The sequence below is a fragment of the Erinaceus europaeus genome, chromosome 8, assembly GCF_950295315.1.
Source record: "Erinaceus europaeus chromosome 8, mEriEur2.1, whole genome shotgun sequence".
In the NCBI taxonomy this organism is placed as follows: domain Eukaryota; kingdom Metazoa; phylum Chordata; class Mammalia; order Eulipotyphla; family Erinaceidae; genus Erinaceus; species Erinaceus europaeus.
In genome coordinates this window covers 1,985,540-2,009,443 of record NC_080169.1, presented here as the reverse complement: position 1 = coordinate 2,009,443, position 23,904 = coordinate 1,985,540, and the positions used below count along the sequence as shown (strand labels likewise).

At 44.4% G+C, this 23,904-nt stretch overlaps 1 protein-coding gene across 9 annotated transcripts in view; it reads left to right on the top strand.

The window, feature by feature from the left end:
• Positions 1-23,904, top strand: part of PDE1C (phosphodiesterase 1C) — a 432,015-nt gene that overhangs the window by 155,926 nt on the left and 252,185 nt on the right. For 8 of the 9 annotated variants that reach the window (XR_009551116.1, XR_009551115.1, XM_060195817.1 and 5 more), the window contains exon 3: positions 9,480-9,506. The exons of the other annotated variant lie outside the window; for it this stretch is intronic. Coding sequence is in view for 6 of the 8 variants with exons in the window: in XM_060195817.1 (XP_060051800.1) it covers positions 9,480-9,506 (27 nt within the window). In the remaining 2 variants the exon portion in view is untranslated. The remainder of the gene's footprint in view (positions 1-9,479; positions 9,507-23,904) is intronic. 9 annotated transcript variants of the gene reach the window in all.

Genomic DNA, 23,904 nt, shown 5'->3' with positions numbered 1-23,904 from the left:
AGAGAGAGAGAGAGAAGGACTCTACTATTCCTAGTGGCCAGAGAGAGAGAGAGAGAGAAAGACTCTACTATTCCTAGTGGCCATCTTTTTCTCCCAGTCTAGATAGAAGGCAAAGGAGAGGAGGAGGGGGAGGGGTAGGGGGAGGGGGAGAGGGAGAGAGAGAGAGAGAGAGTGAGAGAGAGAAGGACTCTACTATTCCTGGTGGTTATCTTTTCCTCCTGGTCTAGATAGAAGGCAAGGGAGAAGGAGAAGGAGAGGGTGAGGGAAAGAGGGAGGGAGGGAGAGAGGGAGAGGGAGAGAGGGAGAGGGAGAGAGGGAGAGGGAGAGAGGGAGAGGGAGAGAGAGAGAGAGAGAGAGAGATGGAGAAATAGGGAAAGAGAAAAGCATGACAGTGCAGTGCTGTCCCACCACTTTGGGAGCTCCCTCCCTGCAGGGGCTCCCAGGTGGCAGCTAGTGGCCGGGACCCTGGTCCTCATGTATGGTGACACGTGTGCGCTGCCCAGTGAGCCATCTGCTGGCCCCTTTACTCTCATTTCAATGTCTGGCTCATTGTTCTGGGAGTGTTGTTTCCGTCCCCCTTGCATACTTTCTTACTCACTGTCAAGGTGATGGGCCCTTTTCTCTTCTGACCTACCTCCTGCTCCCCACAGTAGGGTGGATTTAAGATTCCGGGCTGACCAATGGTGGTGTCTCAGCGTTCACGCAGTTGCTGTGGCCTCAAGCATGACAGGGGCCCAGTGGGGAGCAGCAGAGTCCTTTGAGGTTACCTGGCTGGCCTGGGGAGACAGCAGCTTTCTCTTCTGCTGAGCTCTCAGGATGGTTTCATCTCCACCACTGGTTTCATTTCCCACTTCTTGGGGGGTGTTTATTTATTGATTGACTCTTATTATTTTAAATTTATTTATTTATTCCATTTTTGTTGCCCTTACTGTTTTATTGTTGTAGTTATTATTGATGTCATTGTTGTTGGATAGGACAGAGAGAAATGGAGAGAGGAGGGGAAGACAGAGAGGGGAGAGAAAGACAGACACCTGCAGACCTGCTTCACCACCTGTGAAGTGACTCCCCTACAGGTGGGGAGCTGGGGGCTCCAACCAGAATCTTCATGCTGTTCCTTGTGCTTTGCAACACCTGCGTTTAACCCACTGTGCTACCACCTGACTTCCTATTTATTTTTTATTAGTGATTTAATAATGATTCGTAAGATTATAGGATAACAGGGGTACAGTTCCACACAGTTCCCACCACCAGAGTTCCCTGTCCCATCCGCTCCATTGGAAGCTTCCCTGTTCTTTATCCCTCTGGGTGTATGAACCCAAATTCTTTATGGGGAGCAGAAGGTGGGAGTTCTGGCTTCTGTAATTGTTTCTCCGCTGGACATGGGTGTTGGCAGGTGGATCCACACCCCCAGGCTGTTTCTGTCTTTCCCTAGTGGGGCAGGGCTCTGGGGAGGGGAGGTTCCAGGACACATTGATAAGGTTATCTGTCCAGGGAAGTCAGGATGGCATCAGAGTACCATCTGCAACATGGTGTCTGAAAGATATAAAGCAGGACAAATTGTTTAACAAACAGGAACCCAAAGGTAGGAATAGAGCAGATGAAATTAGGGGTCTTCAGGTGGGAAGAAGCTAGGAAGTCTATTTTAGGTATGTTCCAAGGGGGCCATGATTTTAGTCGGAGCCTGACAGCTAACATGCAGGTGGACTAAAAGTATTGTCTGGGAAGCTGGTGTCAGAGTTGAGATTGAAATTCTTTTTAAAAAAATTTAATTTTTTTATTGGGGAATTAATGTTTTATATTTGACAGTAAATACAATAGTTTGTACATGCATAACATTTCCCCAGCTTTCCATATAGCAATACAGAGATTGAAATTCAAATAAATAAATAAATAAATAAAAAGGTTTGCTCTGGAAGAATTGTGGAGGGCAGTCTGGAGAAGTCTGAGGACCAGCCGGGTAAAGTGCTTTGACTGCGACAGTCTCATCACTCTCAGTGAAAGAATGGGGCATATTTGGTAGGAGCATAAGTATACAGTGGTGATAGAGACAAGACACAGCTTACTCTTGAGTTTGTTTGGACTTAGATATCTTTGAAGCTCTGTATCTTGTTGGGAAAACAGAGAAGTTGAGCAGGGAAGAAGAGAGAGGGAGGGCGAGAAAGATAAATAGATAGGTAGGTAGATAGGGAGAGAGAGAGAGAGAGAGAGAGAGGCCTGCAGCACTACTTCACCGCTCTTGAAGCTTCCCCCTTGCAGGTGGGGGCTGAGGGCTCAAACCCACGTCCTTCTGCTTGGTAATGTCTGTGTTCTACTGGGTGTGTCACCACTTCCCAGTTCCTGGCTTCAATTTTCTTTGGCTCCCAGAAAACTGCTTTCCTGGAAACTCGTTTCCTCATACAAAGGGGAAGCCCTTGAAGGACCCGTGTCAGTGTTTTCTGAGAAGTGACGAAGAAAGATGGTCCCTAGGGGCCAGGAGACAGTGCAGTCGATAGGGCAGTGCACTGCCACGTGTGAGCTTTTGGGTTTGGTGCTTGCACGTGGGGACACCAAGGAGGCCACGGAAGAGCCCTGTGGAGGGTAGAGTGCTGCAGTACTGTCTCTGCCTCTTTCTCCTCCACCCATTTCCCCCCATAACTGTATGGAATTAAAGCTGAAATAAAAAAATGATCCATATATAGGAGGCTCACCAAATACTTTGTAGCAGTTTTGAGAATGACCATGACAGTTTGCTACTAGTCACTAAAAAAATAAAAAATAAATTCTCTAACATATGCAACATACTTTCTGGAGAAAGTATACTGTGAAGTCTGAGTTTTCGGGTTTATTGGAGTGTACACTTTATTTAAAGATCTTTGACTGCTGCCCTTACGAAACTCTTCATGAGTCAAGAAGAACGTGTGTGTTGCTGGTTGTGAAAGTGTGAAAAGGCTTAAGAGAAGAGTTCAGCTGAAGACACATGATTTATGATCATAGATGATGAGTTTAATTTGTGTAATTGGGTGAATACACACACTTAGACTCAGGAAATTAATTCTCTCACTGATTCAACACACGCTACTCTTACATCGCGCTAAACACTGTGGGTAACAGGACTCCCACTGCTAGTTAGTGTCCAGTCTCCGGCCGGAGGCCAGTGTTAAGCACATAATCCCAGAGACACTGCCTTGGATCTGGCAAGAAGTGCAGGCTTTTGTAAAAACATTCAAAGAGGATGCCCTCACCCATTAGAAGAGTCAGGGAAGACATCTCTGAGCAAGTGAGATCAAGCCAAAACATGCAGAATAGGTCGTGTAGTCCAGTAAGTCACTCAGAAAGGGCGCCCTACAGTACAAAACATGCAGAATAGGTCGTGTAGTCCAGTAAGCCACTCAGGAAGGGCGCCCTACAGTACAAAACATGCAGAATAGGTCGTGTAGTCCAGTAAGCCACTAAGGAAGGGCGCCCTACAGTATAAAACATGCAGAATAGTTAGTGTAGTCCAGTAAGCCACTCAGGAAGGGTGCCCTATATGAGACGTATGTTAGACGTGCGCTCCCCCAAAGGACTTGGCACCTCTAAGAAAACAAAAGGCTGGGAGTCTGGTGGTGGCGCAGCGGCTTAAGCGCATGTGGCGCAAAGTGCAAGAACCGGTGGAAGGATCCCGGTTTGAGCCTCCGGCTCCCCACCTGCAGGGGAGTCGCTTCACAGGCGGTGAAGCAGGTCTGCAGGTGTCTGTCTTTCTCTCCCCCTCTCTGTCTTCTCCTTTTCTCTCCATTTCTCTCTGTCCTATCCAACAACAACGATATCAATAATAACTACAACAATAAAAACGATAATAAAAACACAAGGGCAACAAAAGGGAAAATAAATAAATAAATAAATAAATAAATAAATATAAGAAAAGAAAACAGAAGGCCAGCTAGCTGCAGTAAAGACAGTGGGCAGATGGGAGACTGAGCACATGGGAGAGAGGGCCAGATCTTGCTTTACCTTGTAGATCTTGGGCCTTCATAGTGGGGTCTGTGCTAGACTACGGGGATGGACTTTACAGCTTTTCAGGTGGTAAATTCAGCTGTTCCTGGATGGGGAACTCACTCTGGGGGTAGCCCTGCAGTGTTGTGTTTTCCCTTCTGCTTCCTTTACGGCCTCTCCATGTTCTTGAGCCCTGACCGAAATGGTCCTCCCTCCATCTATTTCCATTCTCACCCGAGAGTCTATGGGAGGGACACCAGTGCTTCAGAGTCTGCCTGCCTCCTCTTTCCTTTCCAGAAAAGTGAACATCTAGACTCGAACATGAGAGCACATTGAGTGTTTTGGCTGGGACGTGCACAACGGGTACTTGAAAATCGTGTTTATCCAGATTGCAGACAGGCCAACTGTCCCCATAACTTGGACTTTTCCTGCACTCTGGAGACACACTGTTAAGGACTCCAGAGCTGAAAGGCTAAACCCGGAGCTAGAAGAAGTTCAGATCTAGACTAGCACTCCACCTCCTCCCACACCCCCACCTGCCACCTCTTTGACAGTTGTCTGAGGATAACTCCGCTGAGGGGGTCTTAGGACATGTCTTAGGGGACCACGTCTAGTATGTGCTACCCAGGTGGTTGTAGCTTGGGAAGCTTGTCTGCTAGCTAGGAAGAGCTGTAGGCATTTTTATTACCAGGTCCTCCTAGTTCACTTATATATTATGAGGATTAATGAGAAAACTCCATAAATGTTGCTTAAAACTGCTGTTCTGTGTGAGAAGCCCCTGACTGAAACGAGTCATTGTAAAAAAATAGGTGAAAGAAGTATTCAAAGCACCATCTTTGGGCATCCTAGTAGAGTCTCAGTGACACACCTGTGGCTAAGGAGAATTTGGTTCATAAGTTTATGTGACTTCAGTTGACTGTTGAGTTCAAAATGGTCCAGAGGAGTGTATCTACTAGTTGGTTTTATTATTATTTTTTCTTCTGTGTTTTGAACACTGGCTTTATATCTGTAATATATTTTTTAAAGATTTAAAATTTTTAAAAAAATATTTATTTATTTTCCCTTTTGTTGCCTGTGTTTTTCATTGTTGTTGTAGTTATTATTGTTGTTATTGATGTCGTCATTGTTGGATAGGACAGAGAGAAATGGAGAGAGGAGGGGAAGACAGAGAAAGGGGGAGAGAAAGATAGACACCTGCAGACCTGCTTCACTGCCTGTGAAGTGACTCCCCTGCAGGTGGGGAGCCGGAGGCTCGAACCAGGATCCTTCCGCCGGTCCTTGCGCTCTGCGCCATGTGCATTTAACCCACTGTGCTACCGCATGACTCCTATATGTGTAATATTTAAATTGCAAACATTTACGGAGCCTGTATCCAGAGAAGACTTCCACTCTCAAGGAGCTATTGTATTATTAAAATTAATCTGGAGTTGCAGATGGCCAGTGGTTATTTTCTGCCAGGTGCAGTTTTTATTATAAGTATTAGGGAAGTGGGGCCAGGTGGTTGGTGATGCACTTGGTTGAGTGTACACACTACAGTACACAAGGATCCGGGTTCAAGCCCCTGGTCTCTACTTGCAGGGGGAGAGCTTCCCAAGTGGTGAGGCAGGACTGCAGGTGTCTGTTTCTCCCTCGCTATCTCCTACTTTGCAAAGAATTGGGGAGGGAGGGGAAGTTGGGAGGCTGGGGCACGGGGTGAGGAGGAGGGCTTTGTGGTCCTGGGTCAGATGATGGAAGAGGGCCTGAGCTGGGGGTAAAAGTGTTTTGTAGACACCTGTCATGGTGTGACAAGAAATGTCCAACTGTACTGTAATCTACTAACCTGTCTACACACATAAATAAAGTTTTTAAAAAAAAGAATTGGAAAGAGGATAGCATGAAAGAACATTATTGAAGTAGCCAAAAAAAGTTTAGAAAAATCAGACTGAAATTCCACTCAGCGGGAGATACAGTTTTTGTTCTGATGAAGCATATTCCATGAAAAACGAGTTGGCAAGTTGAAGCCACTCTCTGGATAATTCCATTTAAAAGAGCTCCCGTCCCTTCCCTGATTACAAGGACATGTCTGTTAAGAGTGAGAAGTGATCTTAGTCCTTTGAATTTGCTTCCACTCTGACACCATTGCCCTAGATATTCAGGTATTTTTGTTTTCAGTGTTTCTCACCATGCTTATCTAGCTAGGAGCCAGGCACCCAGGATGGAGGAGGTAAAAAAATCCCATCCCTTGCCATACAGTTTTGCTGTGGTTGTAACAGAGCAAGTGGTTGTAATTATGTGGGTAGAAGAGAAAATAGTTTGTGGGGGAAAAAGTATTCCTTGAACTTTTACAAGTGTGACATTTACTTTTTATTTTCTTTCTCTAAAGAAAAAAAACTTTCTGTATTTTTGTTGTTGTTGTTGTTGGCACTCAGTGCCCAGTTTTGAATATTTCATTTTGCTTGGTCTGCTTAAAAAAATAAAAAATCAAATAAATGAATGAACTTGCTTTGCAAATAAAGTTTTTTCCCCCAGTTTTCTGTGTGTGGGTTTTCTATTTGGGAACCTATCCACAGTAATCTGGATGCTGGAATTTTTAAGCCAGACCCAGGAAAGAAGTAGGCTGAAAGGAGATTCGAGTTTCGGTGTCTGGCCAGCTGTCTGCAGGCACTGAAGGGGTATGGGAGGAAGCAACAATGGAGAGAAGGGCCTTCTGAGTCTTTGAGCACCCAGCACTCAGACTGTGTGTGGACTGCCTCTGTGAGCTGCTGCAGTACCAGCTGGGGCTTCCTGTGGGGTTTCTGGCTTGGGTTATGTCTTCTCAAGGCTTTGTCTTCTCTCCACTGCCCAGCCAGATAGAAACACATTCGCTGTGGGCCAAGCGTTAGCACACCGGGTTAGATGCACATGGCGTAAAACACAAGGACCGGCTCAGGGATCTGGGTTCCAGCCCCCGGCTCCCCACCTGCAGAAGGGTCCCTTCAGAAGCAGTGAAGCAGGTCTGCAGGTCTTTCCCCCTCTCTGTCTTCCCCTCCTCTCTCCATTTCTCTTTGTCCTATCCAACAGCAACAACAGCTATGACAACAATAACAACTACATCAAGTGCAACAACAAGGGCAACAAAATGGGAAAAATGGCCTCCAGGAGCAGTGGATTCATAGTGCAGGCACTGAGCCACAGTGATAACCCTGGAGGCAACAAACAAACAAACAAACAAACAAAAAACAAACCCAATTTTCCCCCTGCAGATGGGACTGGGGCTTTGACTGTGAATACTTGGTTATGGTGAGCTATGTGACCACCTAGTGGTGCCTCCACCCACCCAGGTATAATGTTTTTTAGATCAACTTATTTATTTTTGCTTCCAGGGTTATTGCTGGGGCTTAGTGACTACATTATAAAGCCACAATTCCTGGCAGCCATTTTTCTTGTTTTTTATTTTTCTATTTTGTTCCAAAGGACAGAGAGAAATTAAGAGAGGAGGGGGAAGGTCCAGGTAGTGGTGCGCCTGATGAATCACTCACATTACAGTAGACAAGGACCCAGGTTCAAGCCCCCGGGCCCCACCTGCAGGGGGAAAGCTTTAAGAGTGGTGAAGCAGGGCTGCAGGTGTCTCTCTGTCTCTCTCCCCTCTCAATTTCTGTCTCTAACCAATAACAAATCAATAAAGGAGAGTGGGGAGGGGGAGATAGAGAGAGAGAAAACAAGACAGACACCTGCAGACCTGCTTCAGTGATTCTCAAGCATCCTCTCTGCAGGTGGGGAGTGGCAGTTTGAACCTGGGTCCTTGGGCATGGAAGTGTGCACGCTTAACCAGGTGCACCACCGTCCAGCCCTTATTTATTTATTTAAAATGCGAGAAATACAGAGCGAAAGATACACACAGATAGAGGGAGTCAGAGCACTGCTTAGCTCTGGCTGATGGTGGTGCTGGGGATCGAACCTGGGCCCAGGTCCTGAAAGCCTTTTGCAGAGCAGTTATGCTGTCTCTCCAGCCTGAAGGGGCTGTGCTGCTCTCTGAACACTAAAGCTGACGCCCTCGGCTCTACAGTGCCAGTGTCCTGACCTGCGTGCTCTCATGCAAGCACGTGGGTCTCTGTCTGGTCAGGCCCTTCCCATGAGTCTCTAGGCAGGTCGCTGGGAGGAGCTTCCTGCACACTCCTGCCAAGTCCCAGAAGCTGCAGCACACAGAGAGCTCTGAGCAGATTCCTGGTGCTGCCATGATCTCTTTGCTTCTGGGCTTCCTCCTTGTCTTGTTCCCTTCCTTCCTCCCTTCCTCCCTCCCTCCCTCCCTCCCTCCCTCCCTCCCTCCCTCCCTCCCTCCCTCCCTCCCTTCCTTTCTCTCTTTCTTTCTTAATAGGATTGATATACCTTAGTTTCAAGTGCACAATACAATCACTTAATATTTGTGAGTGTGAAATGGTCGCAAGAATTCTAGTTAACCAACACCACCACACGCTTTTGAGACTTTTATAGTTTATAATGAGAACTTACAAAAGTGACTCTTGGCCGCTGTCAAATACGCATCCCAGCATTATGAACTCTCGTCAGTGTGCTCTGCAGATGCTCTAGGAACTTTCTCTTTAACAGTTTTGAGTGCTTTACTAGATGATAAGATTATAGGAATGTATCTCCACACTGCACCTACCACCAAACTTCTCTGCCCCCCCCCCCCCAACAATAGCCAGCATGGTTCTCACGAGTCTTAAGGGACATGGCGACTACTTTTATTCCCTTCCTTGAAGGCCTTATGCCATCTTACGTCTTAGCTGATTGATACAACACAATTAATTACAGTGCTGCTGTTTTCCCTTCCTCCCTCTCCCTCCCTCCCTTCCTTCCTTTATTTCCTCCCTTCCTTCTTTTCTTTCTTTCCCTCCCTTCCTCCCTCCCTCCCTCCCTTCCTTCCTTCCTTCCTTCCTTCCTTCCTTCCTGTTTCTCTCTCTCTCTCTCTCTTTCTTTCTAACGAGAGCTCTGCTCAGCTCTGGCTCATGGTGGTGCCAGGAGTTGAACCTGCGACGTCAGAGCCTTAGATATGAAATCCTTGCATAGCCATCACGCCATCACAACAGCGTCACAGTTACTTTTCAGAAGGCAAGGCACATCTTTAAGGGGACTTTATGCTGAATGATAGGGCATGATCAGAACAGTACTGATTTGTTTGCCATTTATTATGTGTCAGAACAAAACTGCTTATTTACTCCTGGACAACCTTGTGCACCTGGTATATGTGAGTCCTGGAGGCTGAACCTTGTCTGGCTGTGCTGGAAGCTTGATGTCAATCACGATGCTGCAGTCTTCTCAGAGGTGGACAGGCAGAACACAGAAGTCAGAGCCCTTAAGCTCTTGGAACATTACCTGTGACTTTTAAGGCTGTGAATATATATATATCTGACCACAATATAGCACAGTGATATAGACATTTTCACTGGATTCTGAAGTCTCTTGACCTTATAGAAAGAACCCTTTGTAAAGTTTTTACCCCACCCCATCCCTGATGAACTTACCTTTTTCTAGCCGCTCCTCTGATATGTGTCTATGTTCTCTTCCCACAGGAGGAAATACAAGAAAACATCACAGAGGTAAGAGTGCCTTTCTCACGGGCCACCTCCTTGGTTGGGCCATGTGTGTGGCCCGTGTCTGTGCACGTCTGACCTGGTGAATACTGACATAGACTGTAATAAAGAATCTCTTGGCTCCTTCTCAGTGAATTGCCTGTTTTCTCTTTATATCGTAGCTGACCCTGTAATTAAGAATTGATTTTTGACATTTAATGTTGCCTGGTAACCTTGTACCTTCGCACGAGAGCGGATCTTATGGATTAAAAAGCTTATTCCTGATGAACTGTCTAGGGATTTTGTTAAAAACCTTGACCCAGCAGGGACTGGACTGGGTTGCCAATGGTTTTTGGATGGAGAACATGAAGGGTCTTTGAATATACATTTAGTATTTGAGCTCGCCTTTGCCTATTTCGTTCACAGAAGAGCATTGAGCTCAAAGCACAGGTAGCAACAAATACATTCCTTTAGGAAAAGTCATCTTCATTTTATTTTACTATGAAACGTGTGTTTAAAATAGAATATCATCTGTCTTCATCCTTCTTACAGCCACTGCACAGAAAAGGTGATGTGGGGAGACAGGATGCCTGGCTCTGAGCCCTGTGTGGGGCCAGGTGTGCAGGGACCCTCCACTTAAGCAGATCTTACTGTGGATTCACATCTTCAGCACTTTTGCATCCAAAATGAAATGGCTCACTGGCTTTTTGAATGTGGTACCTTCCAGCCTATGAGCATGAGTGCCTGTCTGCGGACTATGATTATGTGAGGGCTAGGGTGGGTTCTATACATAACAGAATGGTAACAAGCAGTGAAGAGATATACTTCTTGATGAACTCTCTGGTTTTTTTTTTAATATGCAGTTACTTGTTTTTATGCATCTGATGGAGTCTTAGCGGAATATTCAAACACCTCTATCTTCTACTTCTCCAGCATCAGTAGCTGTTACTCTCTAAACCTTAGGGTTAGAATCACGCTGTGACTCTAAAGGTCCAGGTAAGATCATGGATGGTGTCTTAGGAAGAACTTCAACAAACTTATAGTGAATGTTTTTATCTTAGGGATATTCTGGGGGCTTTTCTTGAGTCATGTGACATGGAGTTTGTTGATTGGAAAGTTATCTAGCATACCAGTTAGGCTTTCACAGAATGAGCAAATGTAGCCTGTTGAGATGGTTGTTAACTCTTTGTCCCCTTTATTGGGAGGATTCATGGTTTACAGGCTACAGTCTTCTTCTAGCGTTTGCCCTTCTTCCGTAGCCAGACAACAGCGTCAGGTTGAGCCTGATGTAAAGTTTCGAGACCTCCTTTGAATCTGGAGAGGTGGCAGTCGTTGACTATGTGGGTCATAGTCTGTCTGGAGCCGCAGGGGCAGTTCGGGTCGTCTCTGGCTCCCCAGCGATGGAACATAGCGGCGCACCGGCCATGGCCTATTCAATAGTGATTGAGGAGGACCCAATCATAATGTGCTAGGTCAAAGCCAGGTTGACGCTTGCAGGGGTCTGTGATGAGGTGTTTGTTCTTTACCTCAGCTGACTGCCAACTCTGTTTCCAAGAGTCTGGAACAGAGAAGTTCAGTGTAGGCGTAGGGGACCAGATTGGGTGACGAGACGTCAAGCGTTGGACAGGGTGGGCGAAGATATCCGCTACAGTAAAACACAGTCATTGGTCCATGTGTTACATTTCCCAGTTTTCCACATAACACTCTAACCCCCCACCTAAGGCCTCCTCCACCATCCTGTCCCAGGACCTGAACCCTCCCCCCACCCACCCCAGAGTCCTTTACTTTGGTGCAGGACACCAGCTCCAGTCCAAGTTCTGTTTTGTGTTTCTCTTCTGTTTTTATTTTTCAGCTTCTGTCTCATAAGTGGGATCATCCTTTTCTTTCTGGCTTATCTCACTTCACATGATTCCTTCAAGCTCTGTTGGTATGCTTTAAAAACCCCTTCTGTTTCATTAGTTTAATCCCCCCTGCTTAACACTATTCTATTTACATAACCACTTCATTCTATTTACATAGCCTCTGTTAACAAGCACCACCTTCCCTCCAGGGCATTGGTGGTTTAGTGGTAGAATTCTCACCTGCTCCACCCCCTCTCCTTGTCACACCCTGATTTTCACCAGTCACTTTTCTCTCCACCCTCTCTGCGTCCCATCCTGTTCCCACCCTACTGGGCTAAGGACAAGATTGTACTTTTTAGTTTTAGCTTAGCTCGGTATAGATTGCGCTGCGTCCTGCATGAATAAAGAGATACTGCCTACAGCTCAACCATGAGTCCCAGGTCATCTGTTACCTGCCCGTGAAGCCAGGCCGGCAAAAACAACAAGCTCCATCCAAGATGGGGTGAAAAAGATGGATTCACCATTTTTTTTGTAGCTGAGTAGTATTCCATTGTGTATATTGACCACTACTTTATCAGCTACTCATTTGTAATTAGACACTTCAGTTGCTTCTAGGTTTTGGCTACTACAAATTGTGCTGCTGTGAATGTAGGTCAACAAAGATCTCTTTGGATGGGTGTGTTGGGTTCCTTAGGATCTATCCCCAGGAGAGGAATTGCAGGGTCACAGGGCAGGCCCACTTCTAGCCTTCTCAGAGTTCTCCAGACTGCTCTCCACAGGGGCTGGACCCATTGATATTCCCACCAGCAGTGCAGGAAGGTTCCTTTGTCCCTATAGCCTCTCCAGCATTTGATGCTGCTACCTTTTCTGATGTCTGGCATTCTTACAGGAGTGAAGTGGTATCTCATTGCTGTCTTTATTTGCATTTCTCAGACCATCAGAGACTTGGAGCATTTTCTCATAAGTCTGTTGGCCTTTTGGATCTCTTCTGTGGTGAATGTTCTGTCCTCTCTCCTCTTTTGGAGGGGGTCATTTGTTTTGTTGTTGTTGATTGTGATTTCTCTAAAGCCACTGCACTGACTCATTCCTCTGCATCTTTGTGTAAGCTGTTGCTTCTTTTCTGTTCTCCTAGTGCTTTTGAAACTATGCGTGTTTCTGTGTGTTGTTCTGGCTACTACCCTTACTATCTCTTTTCTTGCTCCCCACCTAGCCACGAGCCTCTGGTGTAGTTTACCTTCTGCTTCTCCCCCATAGGTCTCTCAGTGCCTGGGATATAGTAAGTAGATGAAAGAGTGCTCACTGTTCTTCTTTCAGACTAGTGTCTTTAATTGCTGTTTTCTAGGCTGTTTTCTGGTGACACCAAAGGAAAATGCCGCAACTTTTCTTTCTCTTTCTCTTTTTTTTTGCCTCCAGGGTTATTGCTGGGGCTCGGTGCCTGCACTAGGAATCCACAGCTCCTGGTAGCCATCCCCCCCATTGTTGTTGCTGTTGCTGCTGCTGCTATTGGATAGGACAGAGAGAAATGGAGAGAGGAGAGGAAGACAGAGAGGGGGAGAGAAAGACAGACACCTGCAGACCTGCTTTACCACCTGTGAAGCGACTCCCCTGCAGGTGGGGAGCCGGGGGCTCGAACGGGGATTCTTACGCCGGTCCCTGCGCTTTGTGCCACCTGCGTTTAACCCACTGCGCCACCGCCCGGCCCCACCATACCTATTTTATACACAGTGTAACTCTGTAGCTATCTGAAACATCCCCATGAGTTACTATCCTCAGTGTGTGTGTTTCTTACTTTACATATTCTATGCTTTTTTTTCTTCAAGTTTTCCCAGGAAAAGTCTGAATGAATTCTGGAAGGGTTCGAATTTTAATGGTATGAGCCAATGAAAACCGGAGTATTGATACTATCTATTATTCTGTTTTCTTTTCCCCAGAGTACTGCTCAGCTCTGGCTTGTGGTGGTGCTAGGAATTGAACCTCATGAGAGCATAACCACCATGTTATCTCCCTCACTCCATGAGCTATGACCTTTTGTAAAACAAAAAGAGTGTTCTGATGTTAGCTACTTTGCCCTCAATGGCCTCTTAGTAAGGAAGAGTCTTTGAAGATATAGTTAGTGGGCATGTCAAAACACCTATTCTGTTTAAGAAGACTTTAAAAAGCACATTTAAAGAAACAGAGTCTTAGAACATTTCTTTTGCTAAGTGTTAGAAACCTACAGTACAGCCTGAAAGGTATGCCTGATTTTTATTGATTGTGTTTGAATTAGTACTGTTTTAAAACAGATTACATTCAGACTAAAAAGAATGACAAAACACTTTCTTCTTCTTCTAGCGTTTGCCCTTCTTCCGTAGCCAGTCGACAGCGTCAGGTTGAGCCTGATGTCTGCTTGTTGCTGGCTTTGAAAGTGACTGGGATCCATGTGGATTCAGTCGGCTAGGAAGGATCGTCAGTTTCCCCAATGAATGGGTCTCACGGGATGCACCACGAGAAGGTTGATCCAATGCATCCCGACAAAACACTACTCCAATTAAAATCTGCCCATTCATATCAATAGTGTTCATTTCAGATTTCCACTTTCACATTATAATGAACATCATTTTAAAATTTTTATTTATTTATTTATTTATTTTGACCAGAGCACCACTCAGCTCTCTCTGGCTTATGACAGCATAGAGGCCTGACCCTGGGCCTTCAGAGCCTAGGGCCTGAGCGTCCTTTGCAGAACCATTGTACTGTTTCCTCTACCCAGGCAGCATCTCCTAGCAGAGACTCCTGTGTCCTGTGGTGTCCACATAAAGACAGGATTCCAGTGTAGTGATGTCATCATTTCTTTTGTAATGTAGAAGTACTTAAATCCTGAAAAAAGCTCTGAAGCTCTGAAGCTTCCTAGAGGTTGCTGTATTCCTCCAAACTTGTGAACTTACACAGATGGTTAAATGATTCTATCCTGTTCAGGTTCATCAGGCACCTGGTGGTAATTGCTTGTGAGCCATTGAGCAGGATGCAAATTAATCACTCAGATTAGAGGGCATCATGGCTTTCAGTAGGAAAAGGTGATTTGTCATTATCACATGTAGTCAAATAGGATATGAGATGCTTTAAGTTTTAGTTTAAGGACAGATAAATGGGCAGATGAGAAGGAGTTTTACAAGAGAGCTACTCCAACTTGTCAAGTTTTAAATTAGCATGTCGACACGTTGAAGGCAATTTTTTGCATGTCTGTCAGGAATGCCGCTGTATTTTTAATCATATCAGTGCAGTAATAAAAAGCAGACTGTCTTGTACCAACTTCATTCAAGTCAGTCAAGTATAGGTAATAGAGGGTTGAGCTGAGCTCTTCTCTTTTTAAAAGATTTATGTATTTATAAGAAAGAGTGTTAAGGAGAGGGGGAATGAGAGAAAGTGTGTGTGTAGGGGAGAAGAGAGTGAAGAAGAGAGAAGCAGGAACCAGAGTGTCTCCTTAGCATGTGCAGTGCTGGGGTTACACCTGGACCTCTTGGTCTGAGGCCCAGTGCTTTATCCACTGTGACCTTCCATTTTTAATCACGCACATATTTTCGTAAGAAGTAGAGCTACGTTTTAAGCTAATAGTGTGGAACAAATCACCCCCCAGCTTCAGGCTTGAACCTGCTGTTTTGTGTTGGTTACGATGTTATGGGTCAGGGATTCAAGAAGTACCTGACTGAATGGTTGGGGTCTGATCCACCCAGTGTCGACTGGGGCTGCTTTGGGCGGAGGACTCATCTCCACCGTACTTTCTGCACTCCTATCTGGGGAGCCTTGGAGGCCCTTGTTTCTCTCTCTTCTTCTTCCTCTTTCTTTCAGTCTTTCTCTTCCTCCTCTTTTTTCTCTTCCTCTTCACACAGCTTCATTTTTAACGATCTATTTGTGGGGTTTGAGTCTTGCTGCATGGTGGCCTCAAGGGAGAGGTACTCTTTTATTTATTTATTTGTTTATTTATGATTGAATAATGATCGACAAGATTGTGGGATAAGAGAGATACATGCAATTCATACCACCAGAGTTCCACATCCCATCCCTTCCACTGGAAGCTTCTTTATTCTTTTTTTTTGCCTCTGGGGTTCTTGCTGGGACTTGGTGGAGGCACTACAAATTCACTGTTCCCGGAAGCTATTTTTTCCCCCATTTTTGTTGCCCTTGTTGCTCTTGTTGTTATTATTGTTATTGTTGTTATTGATGCCATTATTATTGGATAGGACAGAGAGAAGTGGAGAGAGGAGGGGAAGACAGAGAGAGGGAGAGAAAGACACCTGCAGACCTGCTTCACTGCCTGTGAAGCGGACTCCCCTGCAGGTGGGGAGCCGGGGGCTCGAACTGGGATCCTTACACTGGTCCTTGCGCTTTGTGCCACCTGCGCTTAACCCATTGTGCTACTGCCCGACTCCTGCTTCCTTATTCTTAAATGATATCCTAGGTCACATATTCCAAGAGGCAGGAAGTGGAAGTTGCTAATCTCATAACAACAACAATGATAAACAACAAGGGCAACAAAAGGGGAAAAACAGCCTCCAGGAGCAGTGGGTTCATAGTCCAGGCACCAAGTCCCAGCAATAAACCTAGAGATGAAATAAAGAAAGAAAGAAAGAGAGAGAGAGAGAGAGAGAGAGAAAGAAAGAAAGGAAGGAAGAGGGCCACCACATGTCACCTTGCAAAACTCAGTTCAATGGATCAAAGACTTCTATGTTAGGCTGGAAACCATAAAACACATGGGAGAAAACATAGCCAAAGAACTCCACAATGGGTATAACTTTGAAAGCATAGTGATAAATCTACTATGAATGCGATCAAAGTCTAAAAGATTCACTTAGGCACCTATGGTTCTCAAAATTACTTGGGCTGGACACAACAGAACAGCCAAGTCATATACGTTAATAGTCAACTATTCAGAATAATGTACCTCAAACAAATATATTCAGTGCTACAGTAAACATTTCTAGAATTAACTGTTTACATGAAGATATGGTAGAGCCTGGAATATTAGTGGAGAATAAAAATACTTCCAGAATCTCCACCCAAAGTTAGAGTTCTATAGTAAAAGAATTTAGACCAAAGAGAAGAGCAGAATCAATTATTCACGCAATTAAATACTTTCTGGTTCTTGCCACTGGGCTTCATGACTACACAGACCTCCACCCGATGGCCCATATGAGGGCCAAGGAAAAGTCTGGAGGCAGCAGTAGGTAGGGCTGTAAAAGGTAATTTCTGGGGGCAGGTGGTAGCGCAGTGGGTTATATGCTCATGGCGTGAAGCGCAAGGACCAGCATAAGGATCCCGCTTAAAGCCCCCGGCTCCCCACCTGCAGAGGCCTTGCTTCACAGGCGGTGAAGCAGGTCTGCAGGTGTCTGTCTTTCTCTCTCCCTCTCTGTCTTCCCCTCCTCTCTCCATTTCCCTCTGTCCTATCCAACAACAATAAACAAGGGTAACAAAGGAGAAAAATGGCCTCCAAGAGCAGTGGATTTGTAATGCAGGCACCAAGTCCCAGCAATAACCCTGGAGGCAAAAAAAAAAAAAAGCATTTCTAAGTCTGATTCATGTATCACACTGAGCCTGTCTGCCACAGTTCCACCAGCTAATCTGGACTTCAGTTCTAATATGAAGTGCAAGTACCTGAAAGATCGCAAATTGATCAATTCATTTTTTTGTATTGCCTCCAGGGTTATTGCTGGGGCTCAGTGCCTAGGTTCTTAAGTCATCTTGGCAACACATCAGCAAGAGTCTGAGGAGCACAGGGCAGCCATCTAGACCCAGACTGTGGAGAAGAATAAATCTTCAGTGACCCACTTCCACTTAATATACCCATACTTTCAATCAACATAAATAATACGCAAAGCCACAGATTTTGTAATTCACTGAGGGAAGAATTTATAGTAATACAAATGTCCCTCCCCAACATACTGTACAGTGACATTCAATACTTATGTTACTGAACTTAAATAACTTCATTATAGGGACTGGGTGGTGACACACCTGGTTGAGTGCACATGTTACAATGTGCAAGGACCTGGGTTTGAGCCTTTGGTCCCCACCTGCAAGCTTTGCAAGTGGTGCAGCAAGGCTGCAGTTGTCTCTCTGTCTCTCTCCCTCTCTATCTCCCCCTTCCCTCTCCATTTCTGGCTTCTATCCAATAAGTAAATAAAGATAATAAAAATTTTTAAATAACTCCATCATAGTTACTTCATTTACATGCGTCTCATTTGTAAGTCTGTTTTTTTCTCTCGATAGTGAGTGATGTGAGTAGTTACAACCAGTAAAGACATAACTGTTAATAACACAGTACCAAAAATTGTACAATTTTCACAAAATCATGGAATTTTTTTTTTTGCCTCCTGGCTTATTGCTGGGGCTCAGTGCCTACACCATGAATCCACTGCTCCTGGAGGCCATTTTTTCCCTTTTGTTGCCCTTATTGTTGTGGCTATTATTGTTATTGATGTCGTTGTTGTTAGGTAGGACAGAGAGAAAAGGAGAGAGAAGGGGAAGACAGAGAGGGGGAGAGAAAGACAGACACCTGCAGACCTGCTTCACCGCCTGTGAAGCGACTCCCCTGCAGGTGGGGAGCTGGGGGCTCGAACCAGGATCCTCACGCCGGTCTTTGTACTTTGCGCTCAACCCACTGCGCTACTGCCCGACTCCCAATCATGGAAAATTTTTTGGAACTATGGATCTGGCAGAACAGGTGAAAAATCCCAGGTCTCAGTTCACATGGCATGTGCCATGTTTATTTTTCTTAAATTATCTCATTTATAGAGGCAGAAAGGAAGAGGACACAGAGAGAGAATATGTGACCTCTGAAGCTTCCTGAGGCTTTTGTTATCTGGTTTTGCTGAAACTCCCAACTTCTTATCATTCTGACCAAAGTATTTCCTGTCCAGACATATGAAAACCAGCCATGTGTCTGGCTTGTGGTTCCCCAAGATGGTGAATGTGTTTGTATTTGCACCTCTGCCTTTAACTGCACTGTAATCACAGCACTCCTTAGCACACTGAAATCAAGGCATGTCCGAGCACTTCCAGCAGTTTATAACCCCAGCCTGGCGGCATCTCCTTCCTTCAGTGGCACCTCAGAAGCACCTGATGATCTCTAGGGATTTGAGGTCATTCTGTACGTGGTCTGGAATCCTTTCTCAAAGACATAAATTCTCACAGTCAAACATGGTAACTTGAAACTGCAGCTATATTAAGAAAGAAAGGAAGAACGGAAGAAAAAGAAAGAAAGAAAGAAAGAAAGAAAGAAAGAAAGAAAGAAAGAAAGAAGAAACACCTGATGACAATTTTATGGGGAAGCAAGTTTTCTGTGTAATTGCCCTTGTCAACTTATCATTTAAACAGTTCAACAAATTTCATATAATGACTGGTACCCATGAACAAGACTCATTCACAAGGCATAAGCATGGTTCTCCTTAATCATGTTGATTTAAAACCCAATCCAATAAGACTGCCTGTGCAGGGAGATTACTTCCTACCTACTGGTGCTCTTTCTAACCCAGTAAAGCTTATTTATAGCATCTCTGGCTCACTTGAAATTCTGCACTGGGAACAGTTCGGAATTTCAACAGTGCTAAAAGTGAGACCCAGTAGAATCAATATCAACTGAACTACTCTGCTGAATTATCAAGATTTGCCTAGTGGGAGTCAGGTTAAGTGCACGTGGTACGAAGTGCAAGGACCTGCAAAAGGATCCCGGTTTGAGCCCCCGGCTCCCCACCTGCAGGGGAGTCGCTTCACAGGTGGTAAAGCAGGTCTGCAGGTTTCTGTCTTTCTCTCCCCTTCTCTGTCTTCCCCTTCTCTCTCGATTTCTCTCTGTCCTATCCAACAACAACGACATCATCAACAACAACAATAATAACTGCAACAATAAAAAACAACAAGGGCAACAAAAGGGAAAATAAATTAAAAAAAAAGATCTGCCTAGTATTTTATGAGATACCTACAGAAAATTATCAGCCCTAGTTAAGCTGTAGTTGGCTGATGACTATTTTATAATCTAGTAGGTTTTCCTTCTTCAAAGTGACTTTGAAAAGTTAATACATGCATAACTGAGATGAAACAGCCAAATTTTAAGTTCTGGTAAATTATTTTTGTGTTTCTGAGCTCTCTTTTATCTGGTGTCCAGAGCAAGGCTACAAGATCTAATGCCTTTCAATAGAATATTTGTCATTTAGTCAGCTAAATGAAGTCAGCTGATTTGACTAATTATTAACTAAAGAAAATAAAACTACACTTAAAATGGAACTAACCAGTTGGGCACATGATTGTATGTTAGAACCTGAAGTGAAAAAAAAAAAGGAACCACAGCTATCTTTAGTCCAAATGAGTCAAGTAGACAAGCATACGTTCAAACAGAGAAGAATGTGAAGGAGGTGTCAAGATACATGTTAAGGGTTTGCTATTCGACAAGTGAGATATTCACATGTTCCAAAATGACAACCCTAGGCAAAGTCTCAAACTAAATCATTCTGAAAAAGTTGAACGTTCAGTGCATGAAGGAGATCTCAAGTTCGTTAATTCATTTTCACTAAGACATAAAAATCCATGTCACCTTCTCTTAAATCTGGGTGGCTTCTGTAATACCTGCACCAAGAAAATAGTGCATAAGTGACACAATTCTGGTCTACACGGATGAGCTCCATCTCTAAGGACTACAAGAAACTTTCTCTTAATCTGCTGCTGTTGGGAGCTGGAGGCTCCAGTTTAGAAGCTTTTGCCAGTGACTGAATTATTCAAGTCAGCTCCGCCTCTTCAGTGTGGAGAGCTGCTGAGATTAGGAAGGATTCAATGACTTTTTTCCTCAGGAAAATTAAAGCCTGAGCATAACTTTTAAAATTACTGGGGGGGGGGTAATAGTTTGTAAGGCACTTGTTACAAGTGTACAGTTTCATACACACACATTATGGTTGTCAGAAAAATGACATATTTTTGCACAGAAATATATATTTCTCCCATAGATACATGAGAGAAAGGCAGATAGATAGATAGATTGATTGATTGATTTAGTTGTTTTTTTTTTAATGGGAGCACTGCTCGGCTCTGGCTGATGGTGGTGCAGGAAATTGAACCTGGGATTGTGGAAGCTCAGGCATGACTATCTTTTTGCACAACCATTATCTACCCAGCCCTATAGGGGCACAGTTTCTGATCTCCCTCTGACAGGATGCACACGACACTTACCACCAACAGACAATTTCCTCTACTGTCTTTCACTGGGTCCTTCATGGGTAGTCCAGTCTCTAGTATGTTGGGTGTGAGAAAAGTCATCATGTATTTTTTTCCTGTACAAAGATGCATCATGACTCTTCCTCCAACTCACTAGTACTTCTAAAAGCATGGCTTCACTGGCGCTCACAGGAGAAGCTCCTCTCTGTTGTGAGCTGTGAATTGCACTGCCCCGTCCGTTGGGTGTAAGGTTCACTGGGTGTCTGGTTGCCATCTTGTATGAATGAAAATGGACGACGTGTGTTGTTGACTTTTCACTTTTCAGTCACGGATCTCTAATCTTTAATGTCTGTTTGTCATTTATGGCATATTCAAGAGTTTCCTGGAGTTAGTCCAGAAATTAAATAGAGGGTTGAAGAGATAACTCACTTGGACAGAGCACTGTTTGCCATGCCGTGAACCAGGCTCGAGCCAGGCCTCTCCACGTGATGGACATCTCAGTGTTGTGGTGTCTCCATCTCTCTCTCTCTCTCTCTCTCTCTCTCTCTCTCTCTCTCCCTGCCTTTCTGTTTTTGTCCCCCCCCTTTTAAAAGAAATTAGGTAGCAATAGTTAATTATTGTGTAACCAAATTAGTTGGGAGCTTGTTTTGCTCTTTCTTTTTTTAAGTGTACTATATTTGTTTATTGGATAGAGACAGCCAGAAATCGAAAGGGAGGGAGGTGATAGAGAAGGAGAGAGACAGAGACACCTGCAGCCCTGCTTCACCGCTTGCAAAGCTTTCCCCCTGCAGGTGGGGACCAGGGGCTTGAACTTGAGTTCTGTGTACTGTAATATGTGCACTCAGCCAGGTGTGCCACCACCCGGCCCCAAGGAAGCTTATTTTTCTTTGAAAATCCAATAGTCAGAATTTACCATAATATACTTGACTCACTCTGTTTTGTGTCATTTAAAGATATATATTAATAACAGTATGAGTACTAACAAATGATTTGCTATTAATAGTTATTAATAGGTATGTCTTGGGACCTGGTGGTGGCCTACCTGGTTGAGCACACAGGTTACAGTGTGTAAGGACCCGGTTTTTAGCCCCTGGTCCCTGCCTGCAGGGAGAATGCTTTGGTGAAGCAGGGCTGCAGGTGTCTGTCTCCCTCTCTATCTCCCTCTTCCCTCTCGATTTCTGGCTGTCTTTATTCAATAAATAAAGATGATCAAAAAAGTAGTTAGGTTTTTACTCATATCACTCACTGTCAAGAGAGAAGAACAGAATAGTAACCCTTCGGTAATGCAAATGGTGCTTTTGTTGTTGTTGAGTCTGTAGTCTTGAGTATGAAGTTAATTAACCAGTGCAAATACAAATAATGGTGCTAGTGGTCATAGGACCAGCCTTTTTTTTTCTTTATAATTTTTTTATTATATTTATTTATTGGATAGAGAAAGCCAGAAACCAAGAGGGAAGGGGGTGATAGAGAGGGAGAGAGACAGAGAGACACCTGCAGCCCTGCTTCACCACTTGTGAAGCTTTCCCCCTGCAGGTGGGGACCGGGGACTCAAACCCGGGTCCATGTGCACTGTAATACCTGCACTCAACCAGGTGCGCCACCACCTGCCCCCCCCAGCCACTTATTTATTTACTTTTTTTTTTTATTGCCACCAGGGTTATTGCTGAGGTTTGATCTTGCGTCATGAATCCACTGCTCCTGATGGCCATTTTTTCCTTTCTTTTATTTGGTAGGATGGGGAGAAATTAAGAGGAGCTTGGATGGAGAGGAAACTGAGGGGAAGATAGAAAGGTAGAGAGAAAGAGAGAGACCTGCAGCCCTGCTTCACTGCTTATGTAGCTTCTGCCCCTGCAAATGGGAACTGGGTATTAAACCCTGGTCCTTGTGCACAGTAACGTGTCTGCTTAACTGGTTGTACCACTGCCTGACCTTCAGAAACCACTAAACATAAAGACTAATGTATGCTGGGTATGTCACACCAACTTTATATTTTTAAAAATTTTATTTATTTATTTATGAGAAAGATAGGAAAAGGAGAGAGAAAGAAAGAACCAGACTTCACTCTGATACATGTGTTGCAGGGGATCAAACTCAGGACCCCATACTTAAGAGTCCAGTGTTTTAACCACTGCACTACCTCCGGGACCGCTAACTTTGTACTGTCACCTGGTTGCTTCCACATCTGCCTTTCTCTCCTGCTGATTGCTTTGTATTGAGAAATGTGCTCTGGACGCTTGATTTGGGGACTTAACAGACCAGGGTCTGATGAAGCCATTGTAAAGCTTTAATCACTTCCTATTTGTCATCATTATTTTTGAATAGAGAGAAAATTTTCTTAAATTAGTCTCTCTTGTGGAAAATAAATCATGTTGAAAGGACATTTTTTTTGGTTTTTAAGTCCCTTGGAGGACTTAGTCTTGTGCATTTTGTGTGGTTCACAGTTAGAACAGCCTAAATATTGCCTTGCCCACAAAAACTGGAACCTTTAATGCTCAGATCATGGATTCTGGGTTCCAAGAGACTTACATTGAAATCCCATTTCTGTCTTTCTTAACTGTTGATTTTTTATTGATTTAATTATGAATAACAAGTCTACTGGATAAGAAGGGTACAATCCCGCACAGTTCCCACCACCAGAGTTATATGTCCCATCCCTTCCACTAGAAGCTTCCTTATTCTTTACCCCTATGGGAAGGTGGACCAAAACTCTTTATGGGGAGCCGAAGGTGGGAGTTCTGGCTTCTGTAATTGCTTTTCCACTGGACATGGGTGTTGGCAGGTGGATCCACACCCCCAGTCTGTTTCTGTCTTTCTGTACTGGGGCAGGGCTCTGGGGAGGTAGGATTCCAGGGCACATGGGTGAGGTCATCTGCCCAGGAAAGTCAGGTTGGTAGCATCTGCAATTTGGTGGCTGAAAAGCATTAAGATATAAAGCAGAACAAATTATTTAATAATCAGGAAACTAAAGGTAAGACTATCGTAGATGAGATTTAGGGTATTCATGTTGGAAGAAGCTAGCAAGTCTATTTTAGGTATATTCCAGGGGGCCCATGACTTTACTAATTTTGGCCTGAGTCTGACAGCTAACATGCAGGTGGGCTAAAGGGATTGTCTGGGCAGATGGTGTCAGAGTTGAGAACAGGACTAGAAAGTTGGATCAGGACAGAGAGTAGCTCCCAAATGTGGTGATAGTGTCTAAATAGTGGTAACTGACCTAGCACCCATGGATCTGACCTAGGATCCATGTGTATCTGTACATAGAAAACCATGTGATACTTAAAGCTCTATATGAGCATGTGTGTGTTCAAAGGGTTTGAGTTGCTGTTAGCATCTAGTTTGTGGGCATGCTGCTAAGCATGAAATGAGTCAACCCAAGTATGGCATGTGCCTCGATTCAAGTCAACGCTCAA